Here is a 13087-nt window from a genome sequence, read left to right on the forward strand (position 1 = left end):
GAAAGAAAGCGGAAATTATCAGAGTCAGTGTTTTTTTTTTTTTTTAGCGGGGTTCAGACTGCGCGAGCGACGTCTACCTCGCAATGTTTTATCCAAAATGTGGAGATAACTTGTTTTTTCCCCGTGTGCTCGCCATGTCATGAAAGAAGAGTGTAATTGTGGTAGGTGAAACATGCTCTACATTGCTTTTGCTACCTAGTGTTTGCTGAGTGAGTATAGCTTGTCTGTAGCTCTTTCTGCTCCAGTGAAAAGCTAGTTACAGCATCTCTCTCTGTGTTTTGTAAGTTTGTAGTGTCCTTGGTTAGTCCTCCTTTTTTATGCTGTATAAACACACATGACCTAGCCCAGCTGTGTGCTGTGTAAAAGCAGTCATCCAGGTGGTAAGCGTGCCTCAGTAATCCAAGATGTTAGCTGATATGTGTGGTGTGAATTACTTATTCTCTAATTCTGAAACCTGATTCAGTGTACTAATGCAGTTTCATAAATATCGCTGTGGATCATATGAGTTGCTCCAGTTGTTTTTTGTTTTTTTTTGTTCCTCTTTAATGTAGGTGATATTGTTATTGAGCTAACTTCATATTTGTTACTGGCAGCTGATACAAAATGAGGGAGGGAAAAAAGAGAAGAGGAAGTCCCTGTTTACAGCTACTTACATTGTTTCCACAGAGAGCTGGAGGGGTTACTACAACTGTAGCACAGACTAATAACTGAGTCAGTAACACCGACACAATGTTATATATTGTTCATTTTAGTGGTTTATTTGTGGTGGTGCCGAATGGAAGCTGTTTCTAGTGTGTGTGTTGGCTTTTTTTACTACTACCATGGCTCGTGTTGTTTGAGTGCTTCCTTTCCATCTACACAGGAAGAAGGGTTGTTTGGCGTGTGAAATCTCAGTGACGCAATAATTGTCAAACACATTTTTTAGTGACATTCATCATCTTGAAGGTGGATTACTGTGGTCAGGCTGCAAAGATATGTAATGAAGGCATGGTATTTTCAGGATTTGACAATAAACTTCATCCAATATGGGTCGGGCTCTACATTGTAGCTTATTGTCTTCTATGTAATGCACTGTGTTATGGTGTCATGTTGATTTATCGTGTCATCTTGGTGGGTGTCAAACAAAACAAAGATGAGGAAGAGCAGTGTCATTACGCATCATAGTTGCAGCCTAACACTTCGGAAACTATAAATAAGGTGTATTTCTAGAAGAGATATTTCCTCAGAATCACAGAAAATCTGAAAAAGGAATGAAACTGAGCAAAATATATGAGATATTTACCCTAATGTTGCTAAAAAACAATCCCTCGAGCTCTGAACACAAAGACTATATAACATTTCTAGACATGAAACACAAACCTATAACGCTGAAATCTTAGATCTTTGTCGATGGATACGCCAGAGAAGCTTTAGAGCTGCTGTGCTGTCGGTGTCAGGGGAGCTATGAGAGGAAGTTATTCAAAGCTGGACATTTATATTATTAGACACAAGGGTCAAGGTTGAAGGACACAAGCTCAGAACCAAATAGTTCTTGTTTTTCTGCTTTTAAAAGGAGGAAATTACTTGAATAGATGTTAGGAGGAACATAAACGGTTAATGACAAGGCAATGCAGCTTTATTTATATATTGCATTTCATACCCAGGGCCAACTCAATGAGCTTTACATAAAACAAACATTTAACAGTGAGAATTGGAAACAAAAAACATAAAAACATGAAATTTGAAAAACCCCACTAATAACCCCAACTAATAATACAAAAATAAAAACAAAGTACAGAAAAATAGAGAGAGGGAGAAAAATATAATAAAAACTAGACTAGAATAGAGCATTAAATATAAGGTTGCAGCATTAAATAATGATTTGCTTTAAAATCATTAAAAGGACATGAAAGAGTGCAAATGAAAGATTAAAATGTAAAGTGCTTTAAAAGAGCTCAATCATAAGCACAGGAGAAGAGAAGTGTTTTTAACCTGGATTTAAAAATGTTCACAGTTGGGGCTGATTTCAGTTCTGCTGGTAGTTTGTTCCAGTTGTGTAAAAGCTGCTTCATCATGTGTAGTTTGAACTCTGGGCTCAACTATCTGACCTGAGTCAGTAGATCTCAGAGCTCTACTGGGTTTATATTCTGCTAACATGTCATTCATGTGGTCTGGACCTAAACCATTCAGTGATTTGTAGACCAGTAGCAGAACTATTAAATCTATTCTCTAGCTGACTGGGAGCCAGTGTAAAGACTTTAGAACTGGAGTAATGTGCTCTGATCTCTTTGTTCTGGTTAAAACTAGAGCTGCAGCGTTCTGAATGAGCTGCAACTGTTTAATGCTTTTTTGTGGGAGTCCAGTCAGAAGACCGTTACAGTAGTCGAGTCTACTTGAGATGAAAGCATGAATCAACTTCTCCTGGTCAGTTTCAGACATAAAACCCTTCACTCTGGATATGTTCTTAAACTGATAGAAGGCTGTTTTGGTGATTGATTTGATGTGACTGCTGAAAGTCAAATCTGAGCCTATCAGCACGCCAAGGTTTCAGACTTGTTCCCTAGTTTTTAGAGAGAGTGACTCTTTATTGCCAGAAACAATGACCTCAGTTTTGTCCTGATTTAATTGAGGTAATTTTTGTTGAACAGCATGATTAAATGTGCTGATATCCACTAAACCTGGACAGTGTGACAAACTGCACTTTAATCTTCACTACTGTGCATTATCAGCATTTTAGGTCTACTTCTTTCAGTTCAACTGTGCTGTCACTGTTAATGTCACTTCAGTTCTACTTTAAGTATGAATTATAATATTCAGTAATGCAATAACTGTAAAAGGTTTTCCCCCTCTCTCCCCCTCATATGAATAGATAGAAATAACAACCATAAATAGTAAAATTATAAACAATCATTCACCAAAAATGAAGTATGAAGAATAGAAGCAATTCTAGTATATAAATATAAATGAAATAAAAAAATTAAATTAAAATATATTGCTAAAAAAAACCCAAACAAACATAAAAACACAGAAATAAAAGTAAATTGATATCACACAAATGCAGAAGTAGAACAACATACTTGTGTTTTATTTAAATTGTTTATTTGTCAATGAGAAATATATTATAGACATTAGTCCTTTTTTGATGGTTTGTTTGGAACATGTATGAACTAGTAACATTTCTTTGCCATGCTTTGTGGGTGTGACCTTTTTACTGTGTCATCACCATCCATACCAGTAGTTCAACCAGTAGTTAAAAGCATTCAATTGTTTACAACACTTTTAATTTTAATTTTTTTATATGTATAACCTCTTAATAGAATGATGCATTTGACTTAAAAATGTGCCCCCGGACCCCCTTAGATGGTCAGACTTTACTATATTATTTACTACTGTTGTTTTTATTGCTTTTGTACTTACTTATTTGAAATTCTTAATTAGGATAACCCATCTCATTTTCGATGGGGGTCCTTAACAAAATACAACACAGCAAAAGCAATAGAGAAAAAAACCAAACCAAATGAATAATACCATCATAAAGACAAACACAATACATTAAAACAAAAGACAAAATATAACAAAAGCACAACAAACATACACATACAGACACCAAGACAAAAAATAAACAATAGTAGAGCCTATAATTACAAAATAAAATACAGCAGGGAAAATCATCGTTCAGAATATAGTATAATATAGTAAGTCTAAATGTAAAATGTCAGTGAAAATGAGTTGTTCAATAAAAGGGAAAAAGAATGAATTCTTACTCTCCACTTTGCTGCTTTTCCCATGGTGGGACTAATAAGAGAATATCTTATCTTATGTTATCTCATCTTATTTACTAGTATACAGTTCATGTGTTGTGGCAGTGCAGTCCCCGGTCGCTTTAGTGTCATTGTGATCCAGATGTGTGTTGCTGATGTTTGGTGCTTTGTACGGCGTCCGCGAGTGACGACACTGTCCCATCGCTGTGTGATGCTTAGCTGATCGGAGCCACAGTAGTCTACTTGTCCACCAATGAAAGTGTTCTCCTCCTCCGTGCTTCCACTGGTTTGTCTGTTTTTTTTTTTTTCGCCTCCTCCTGTCTGTCTGAAAACTTGAGAGCGAGGCTGTCACTGGCACATGGTCTTTCTTTCTCTCTGTCTCTCTCTCCCTTTCTCTCTGTCTCCCTCTCTCTCTCCCTCTCTCTCTCTCTCTCTCCCTCTCTCTCTCTCTCTCACACACACACAAATACACACACACACACAAACACACACACACTGAGAAAGAGGCTCTGCCAGAGTGGATGTAAATGAAGCAGAGAGTCATTCTTAAGCTATTTATGGAGCGTCCTTAGGGCTCAGTGGAGCTGGCCCAGCGTGAGTAATACATAAACCACTCATTTTGTGTTTTGTCGACAAAAAAACGTAATTTTCAGAGTATGCGTGAACTGTACAATGAGTTTTTTTCTTTTTGCAAAGCTAGGATAAAGAGCAGAGAATGCTTTGCTCCTCTGTAATTTCTTTAACAAATGTAAATTGTCTTTGTTGAATGTGGTGAAAATGTAACCCTGTGATTCTTTTTTCTCCAAATATTACTGGTGACTCTGCTGCATCTCTAACGAAATAATCTCCCCCCCCCCCCAGCTGCAGACTGGCTGACTCCATAGATGCTGGAGAGTTTTCCTCAGACAGCATGACAGGTACAGTAAAGCTTTCTTGTTTCCCCGTGTGTATTAATTAACGTTGCTGTTGAATCGTAGCCGTGACCTCCCGCTCCCTCCCTCCCCACAGTCGTGTCTCCAAATCTGTGGGGAGGGAGGGAGGGAGGGATTGGCTGGGTGATGTTAATTAGCTAATCCCGTTTCTAATTCACTGTCAAGCTCTTGTTGTATGTGTGCTGACAGTATACACACACACACAAAGGGCAAGACCAACACAAACAGCCCAGCGAGCGACTGATTTATAGATATATAGGTCAGCATCTGTGACTTTCTGTCAAGTGTATTGTGTGGACAGATACACACAGAGGCACCTAGGCAACATGTTGGCAATGTCAGCTCAGTGGGTGCTCAGACAGGGCAAATAAAAACTACAGTTATTATCATTAACAAATCTTTTAATATAAAAAAACAACAAAATGTATTAAAGCTGAAACCCTCTTTATAGTGCTTAATTTAAAATATCCTGATGAAGCCAGAGAGGAAAGTTTTAAAAGTTTATCATGATTGCTGAGTCTTAAAATAGGCCCACTTTGGAAAAAGACCGCAATGATCTTTTAATGATAGAAATTAGATCAAACTCTCTCATTTCTAGGGCAGCAACTAATTATTTATTTCATTGTTGATTAATCTGTTGATTAGTCTACACAGTTTTTCAGAGGCCACAGTTATGTCCTCAGTTTGCTGATTCTGTCTAACTTAGTGCTTAAATTGAATGTAATAATTTAGTGTCATACATGAAATGACAAGAAAAGGCAGCAAATTGTCTCTTTTCAGTAGCTGGGACCATCAAATATTTGGCTAACAAATTACTGAAATGATCAATTGATTATCAGTGGTTGCTAGGGCTGGGTGGGTACTGTTTAAAAAATTATGATACCAGCACCAATCCAAGTACCTTTTGAAAGTGATACTGATACCAACTGAGTACTTCATTCGATACCCATGACGTGACATTAAATTGTATGAAATGCCACCACTTTTCCACATCTAAATTATTTGAGTTTTACACGAATACATTTTGAAAATCTTCAAATGATTAATATTTAATTATCAAAGAACGCTTGCGTCCATAAAAATAGTCATATTTTCTACCTCTGGGTGCAAAAAGGATCGATTGCAGGTGTCGTTTTACGGGAGACATTTCAATACTATCTGGTATTTTAGAAGGTATCGAGTACCTTCAATCAATTAAAGGACAAATGGCAGCTTTACTTATTTCCATCCACAACAACAAGCATTATTTTTCTCTTGCTGCTTTCTCGCTGACTTTTGAGTGAATTTTGCTTGCTTGTACATACTTCTCAGTAGCAGTTAAAAGATCCAGGAATTAAGGGAATAAATGAATCATAGGTAATGAATACAGCATGTAGAGCTCTAGATACATGTGCACGATACTGCACGAGTGAAGGGGGTGACAGGAGCTCTTCATGTCAAGCTGTTGATTCATGTGTCAGGAGTTAGGGTTGTGAAATGTGTTGTTGACGCGTGTTACATGATCAGCTGTGTGCTGCTTTCAACTGGTCTAAACAGGGCAGCCATCCAAGAAACTCCCTCACCTCTGATTCTCCTGAAAAAAAAAATCACGACCGCTTTCTCTTTCTCTTTTTTCTCCATCTGTCTGAAATAAACTGATGTAGAGCAGTGCCCCGAAAGCTGAGAGAATGGATTGTTCTTGTAAGCAGGGGGAAGACTTATTTTTTTTAATGCTATGGATTATATTAAAGTTGTGAACATGCGTTGTTTTCTTGTCGTTTTTACAGCTCCGTCCTTCCCTGGCAAGATGTCCCCTATCAAAGCTCTCACCATGAAGGACTATGAGAATGTGAGTGATCGGTATCAAATGGTGTGATGTTTCCTAAACTGAAGTTGCAATGTCAGGATATAAAGTTTCTTGGATCTTCTAAAGCCAGTTTTATATATATATAATATAAAGTTTAACTAAGGATAATTACACATTACTGTGATTTGCTTATTAACTCTGTTGATTTGAGATAAATTGAAATACCGAGCTTGTCGGTATGAGGTTATGCAGTTAACTTGACCCCACCACAACACAAAGAATATTTTGATTTATTAAATCTGATCTTCAGTCTGAGTAAAACCGAGCCACACTGACCATTTATGGAGATTTGGTGAGTGTGTGTGTGTGTGTGTGTGTGTAGGAGGAGGATTGAGGTGGGCTGAAGCCTATATTTCAGCATTTGAGAGGAATGCATGCTCAAATTTTTTGGCTTGTGCTGCCTGGCTGGCTACATGATTAGAGGTTTACAGAGGGGTCCAGACTTCTGCCTCCTCCCTTTAACCGTCTACCCAACCCCCCCCCCCCCCCATTACCAGATGTATGCTGTTGGGAGCCCGCAGCACAATGATGCACAGTCTACTTCACACACATACGCATTCAAACACACGTACAAGCATGAAGGCCTCCCTTCATTTTAACAATAACCATACATACGGCCTTTTCTGCCGTGTAAACATGTCTTCCTGCAGATAAAGTGCTTTACTTCTCTGACCTAAATTATTTGTTCTAGCCTTGTTTTCTTATCATTTAACATAAGTAAAAGAAATGCATAGATTTGAGGCTGCACAGTGATGTTTGTTATTAGGGGAATCATCTACGAATCCCTGGTTCAGTTGAGACCTCGATTTTTGAGCCATGGTGTGGTTTATACTGGGTGTATAGTAGGGCTGGGCAATGAATCGAAAAATAATCGAAACCGACATTTAGAAACACTAATCGACTTAATCTTGCTCATGTCAATTAATCGTGGTGTTAACTGTTGCCATGACAGTAAAGGTTGCATATCTTTAAGGAGTTTGAAAACTTGTCTCCAGTGATCATTTGAACCCAAACCATGATCTTTACATAGTTCTAATCAAGTAAGCTAGACATTAACCACAGCCTCACACCTTAAAACATCATTATTTTCACTCCCTAAAGATACACACAAAAAACACAATACAAAAGAAACTGTGAAAATACATAATTGTTCATAAAGGGTGGAGATAATCGTTCATTAATCGTAATCGAGGTTAAAAGTTCAATTAATCATGACTTAGATTTTTGCCATAATCGCCCAGCCCTAGTGTATAGTCTGGGTTTTATTAAATCAACTACAAACTGGAATATCAAGAACTCTGTGAAGGTAGATTTATTTTTTAAATTAACTTCACATTAATTAAGTAAGTAAAAAAACCTCAGTGAATAAATAAGTCAATACATTTTTGCTGAGGACCACTTTACATATTAACTAAGTAAATAAAAATATACCAAAATTACCGTATTTCCTCTAATAGTGGCTGGGCCTTTTATTTACTTTAACTTCAGAGGGTACCAGGCCTTTATTAGAAACATGCTTATGATAGAGAGGGGACTATATTTCTAATTCTCCCTATTTGATAATCACATTTGCTATTTGATCAGCTTCTGTTTGCTCTGTTAATTTTTTACTGCATTACGCTAGTTATGGTAATTTACATCAGAGACATATTCTGGCTGGCCAGCCAACTGTCTCTGCTAACTTGAACTTGAACTTTCCAAATGTTATCTGACTGAATGGATCAAATTCTGATAGCGAAATGAGCCATGTCACAGGGTTTGTGTGAGTTTTGTTGCACCACAACTTTTCTTTTTAATTTTTGGTGTTATTTGTTGTTCAACAGCAAAGTATCTACCTGCATAAAAGTCTTTTTTGTTATATTCATCTACAGCAAATCACAGCTCTGAAGAAAGAGAACTTCAATCTGAAGCTGCGCATTTACTTCATGGAGGAGCGCATGCAGCAGAAGTGTGACGACTCCACCGAGGACATATTCAAAACGGTGTGGTATTTAGATTTTTTTAATGCCAAAATGTGTCTTTCTTTCATGCGTTTATGTTCGACCTCAGTGCCTTAATCTTGCATGTGATTCAGCGGTTCCTCCCAGGACTAAATGAGATCACAACTTCACCCGGGCAACAGCTGGGTTTTGTTCAACCACAGTCCTACTTTTCTTAGAGCAGCCTCGTTGCCTTTTCATTGTTGCTGCTTTTTCTGAGAGAGTTGTAAGCACATTGGAATTTCCTCATCTCATTCGGCCATTAATTGTGTTTCTTTATCTTCTTTTTTTCTCCTTTGAATTAAAGTAGTGAAGTGTCAAAATATTTTGTTTATATGCACTTATGTTCACTTTTTATGTTTTTACTCCAAGATAAACCTTTCATATGTGTATAAATATGTATGTAGTTTGTGCCAATGATTTTGTGATGGCTCCAGATGTCTCATTTGTGCTATAATGGACGCAATGTTGTTTGTTCATAGAATATTGAGCTGAAAGTGGAGCTGGAGTCCATGAAGAGGGACCTTGCAGAGAAACAGGAGCTACTCGTGTCTGCATCGTAAGCATCAGGCCCTTTACAGTCCTGCCTTATTGAAGCTTAGTGTCAGCTGACATCACAGTTTGTGTAATGTTTGGTGATTTAAGAATTCACACAAATATAATATGTCAATTGTATATGAGCACTAACCTAAATCTCCCCCTGTGGATGTTTTTCAGCAAAGCGTTGGAGAGTCTGGCTGGTCGAGAATCAGGAGAACCTCGACGTGTGAGAGAGCAAGCTCAGAGAGAGATGGATGCACTTCGAGAAGCGTTCAGCAAGAGGATAGCTGACTTAGAACAGGTGAGACAAAACAAGTGATTTCAGTCTAAAGTTGGTATTAAAAAATTACTTTCCATATGATAAGGTAATATATTTTTCTTTTATACTCCCTGAGAGAGAGTCAGTTTCTCTTTTGTTCCCGTGAATGTGTTTTCTCTTGATCTCAAAAATCATGAAAACTCTGTTCCCGACCTTTTTACATTTTAATATTTGAATAATCAAATTAAGCCTGCAGTGCGCAACTTTTGTTTCACCCCTCCAGCAGTGAATACAACAACACTGTTGACACATGCTGCTATGACATATGCAGACTGGCTGGTCTCCAAAAACATCAGAGCAAATTGACAAATATGTGTTATTTAGGTAAACTGACCACATATTTGGATTGGAATTTAAATGGTTGCTGTTTTTCCTGAAAAAGTAGTAAAACTTAATAAAGTCACATATTAACAGTACATAGTAAAAAGTTACAATAGCTTTTAGCCATGCATACTCACAGTCTGTCGAAGATGCCTGAGAGCTGAGGACCCGTTGGGATGGGTCAAGATGCTGAACATGACGTAATTTCCCTGTCAGATCTGTGGGGAAACAAGTCATTGCTGGTTAACATAAAATGCATGACTACCAGCCCACTAGCTCGGGAATGTTATACCAGACACCAGTTTATAAAATTCTCTATGCTGTAAAATAGAGAGAAATTTCTTCTGGTGGTGATAGGCTTAATCAACATTTTGTGAACTCTTTTGGCAAGAGCTTGAAGGTAACAGACTTTCATTTATATGTAAAAGTCCCACAGTCCAGCAGTTTCTTTTCTACTTTCACTTCCTTTTTTCTTGAGTGTGAACCACTCGTTAGTCCTATGTTTACCTTTCATTGTGAACATATCTGAATCTTTGCTAATCTGCAGAGGAAAGATGTGTCCAAATAGTTGTGATACAAGTCCTAGTAATCCTGTATGTACTACAGAAGAAAGTATGACAGTATTGGACAGTCACAATAATTAACAAAAGTGACAATAGCTCATTTGTCCTTTTTGCCACATCAGTCTCTGCGAACGGCGGAAGAAGAGGTTGAGAAGATGGCAGCCATCGCTGAGCAGGAGAAGTTTAAGAATATCAACATGGAGAAGCAGCTCCAAGCCCTGGGTCTACCCAGCGTCATCACCCCTCTCCCCAGTCCAGTCCACGACCTGCAGCAGGCTCTGCAGGAGAAAGACAAGTAAGGACACAACAGATCAGGATAGATAACATACATAATAACCTGTTTGACCCTGTCTGTATAAAGATGGAAGTATTTACGATATTTTATTGTTCACACCAGTGTTATAGAGCAGCTCAAGATCACTTTGAAGAACCAGGAAGCAGCGATCCATCAGAAGAACAACAGAGACCAAGAGACAGATGCACCATCAGCTGAGTGTGTAAAACAGCTGTCAGATCTCATCGCCAAGAAAGATCAAGAACTTGAGGTATGAAGTTCATATCTTGCTAAAAACTTGGAATTAAGGAGTTTTCTATCTCCAGTATATTGATAAATTATAGAATAATTTCAATAGTGCATTGTTACAAAATGTTTTAAGTTGTTTTTTGCCATGTATTGATAGTATATATTGTATCCAGAGAAATTAAATGTACTGGCTCTCTTCTTCCTACCACCAAATAAAGTAATAAATAAAAAGTTTTAGATGTACTTGATATATGAAAAGCAAATAGAGTTCATTTTTCACTTCATTATACTGTACTAGATACAACTAAAGTTAAAATAATGAATCAGGTTTCATGCAGCTATGGACTGACCTCCATGTCTGTTTTTGTTTGTTTCTCAGGCGCTGAGGGACGAGCTGCACAGAGAGAAGGACAGACTACAGCCGGACCATCAGGTTGGTTGCTCTTTGGATATTTGCTCATGAAATCCCTCTGTGGTGTGCCGTAAAAGAACTTACTGCACAATGAACGTGACTTCTGGCTGACCGCATAGACATTTTTGGCTTCCTTCCAGTTGTCCGTGTCTTTTTGACCTTTTGTTTTTGTTTTGGCCCCCTGGGAGACGTTTTATTCACATGATCGTTATGTCATTCTTTCCTATTGTGTTTCTAGTAAGAGTCTTGCCTCAAGCCAAATGCTAACTCATTTAAGTGTGTATTAATGTGTTAAGTCATTCAGATACTCACAGACCAACAGGCTATTTTCAGTGCTGTTGCCACAAAAGCAGCTTTGGAGGATTCCTTGTGTTGCTCCGGTGACTCCGGTGACCTTCAGGAAATGTACTCTGGCATGTTTTATGACTTGCTTTTTCTCCTCCGTGTGCCTCCCGGTGCGGTTTTATTTTTGTTCCCCCGCCTCAGTAAAGAGTCAGGGTACTCTTGTTTTGTTGTTCTAAGCTTGCAGCAATAATGGATCGTCTAGCATTGATAGGAAGCTAACATCATTAGAGCTACTCTGGAAAGGAGGGAGTTTAGAGTAGTCAGCATTATCCCAAGTCTGAAAACATCATAAAGTAATAAGCAGAATAAATGCATCCTTGTATTAGTTTCTGTTTCCACTGCGGGTGGTCCTTGTTTTGCCTGGTTGTTGTTTTTAACCTATGGAGTTATTGCTCAGTTTCCCATAATCCTTTACACAAGAGTTTAGTAAACCTGCATGGGAGGATTTTACTGGAAATGATTATCTGATCTCTCTTCCAGCTATATGGTTTTACATTCAGTGGGTTTAGGGGATGAATTTGTTTTGTGTCAAATCAGATCAGCTGTTTAATATGAGATTAAACTATTTGTTTTGGCGGACTATCTGGCAATCAGGAAATATATTTGTGTGATTTTCAGCGATGATTTCAATCAAATGCAACAGAGTCACAACAGGATAGGACTTCTTTATCTCTCTTTAAGCATAACAAATAAATAAATAAATCTAAACAAGAGTAAACTAACAAATTGAAACATTTTAAATGAAAATAAAAACAGTAGGCCTGAAAATGTTTAACATTTTCACAGTATTATTCACTTTTTAGGCTGCTGTCTTTCACTTTGAAATGAAAGTAAATAATGTTAAGTGTAAACAAATTAAATACTTATCCATGTGCACTTCTGACAGATGATTGGACTCAACCTTACTGAATATTATGACATAAGTCCTCAAAATTCAATGTGAATTAACTGGATATGATGATGTATTTTAATGTTGGATGTCTCTCTGGGACAGCTTTTAATTGTAAACGTTTAGAAACATCCATCTCATTGAGAAATTACGATGCAGTTTGATAGTAGTCATCAAGGTATTAAGCATACTGTTGGAAGCACTGCACTGTTGACTTTCAGAGTAGAAAGCAGTTAGTTGGTCAGTGTCCATGATTCCTCATCACGCCTTGGCGTCTGAACTCAGGTCACAGTGCTAAGACTGGATTACCAGGCTGTCTGGAGATAGTTCCTCTGAGAGTTATTTATGGCTATCCTTCTTAATTAAAAGGAAAAACACATTGTAACCCGTCAGTGTTCATCAGATGAAGGTAAACAAATTAAGGTACTGTTTGTGTTGCATAGATTTTTGAAAGATATGCTCGGTTCTTCTCGAGGTTTCTTCCTGTTAAAGAGGAGTTTTTCCATTGCTGCTGTCACCAAGCGCTTGTTCATGGGGCAAAATTGGGCCTCTGTAGATTTTAAAGTCTGATCTAGACATGCTCTATGTGAAAAGGAATAGTTTAGTTTAGTTTGTTTCGGTCACATGAACTCAAAACACTCATGTACAAACAAACAGAGCAAACAATCATATTTCCCT

At 37.8% G+C, this 13087-nt stretch overlaps 1 protein-coding gene across 5 annotated transcripts in view; it reads left to right on the plus strand.

Moving 5' to 3' along the window:
* The window catches only part of cdk5rap2 (CDK5 regulatory subunit associated protein 2), a 38319-nt gene that overhangs the window by 849 nt on the left and 24383 nt on the right, over positions 1–13087 (plus strand). For all 5 annotated transcript variants that reach the window (XM_053340374.1, XM_053340378.1, XM_053340375.1 and 2 more), the window contains exons 2-9: positions 4602–4657; positions 6439–6500; positions 8390–8500; positions 8980–9056; positions 9215–9338; positions 10363–10535; positions 10638–10785; positions 11143–11196. In XM_053340374.1, coding sequence (XP_053196349.1) covers positions 4602–4657; positions 6439–6500; positions 8390–8500; positions 8980–9056; positions 9215–9338; positions 10363–10535; positions 10638–10785; positions 11143–11196 — 805 coding nt within the window. The remainder of the gene's footprint in view (positions 1–4601; positions 4658–6438; positions 6501–8389; positions 8501–8979; positions 9057–9214; positions 9339–10362; positions 10536–10637; positions 10786–11142; positions 11197–13087) is intronic.

The sequence above is a fragment of the Scomber japonicus genome, chromosome 19, assembly GCF_027409825.1.
Source record: "Scomber japonicus isolate fScoJap1 chromosome 19, fScoJap1.pri, whole genome shotgun sequence".
Taxonomy (NCBI): Eukaryota; Metazoa; Chordata; class Actinopteri; order Scombriformes; family Scombridae; genus Scomber; species Scomber japonicus.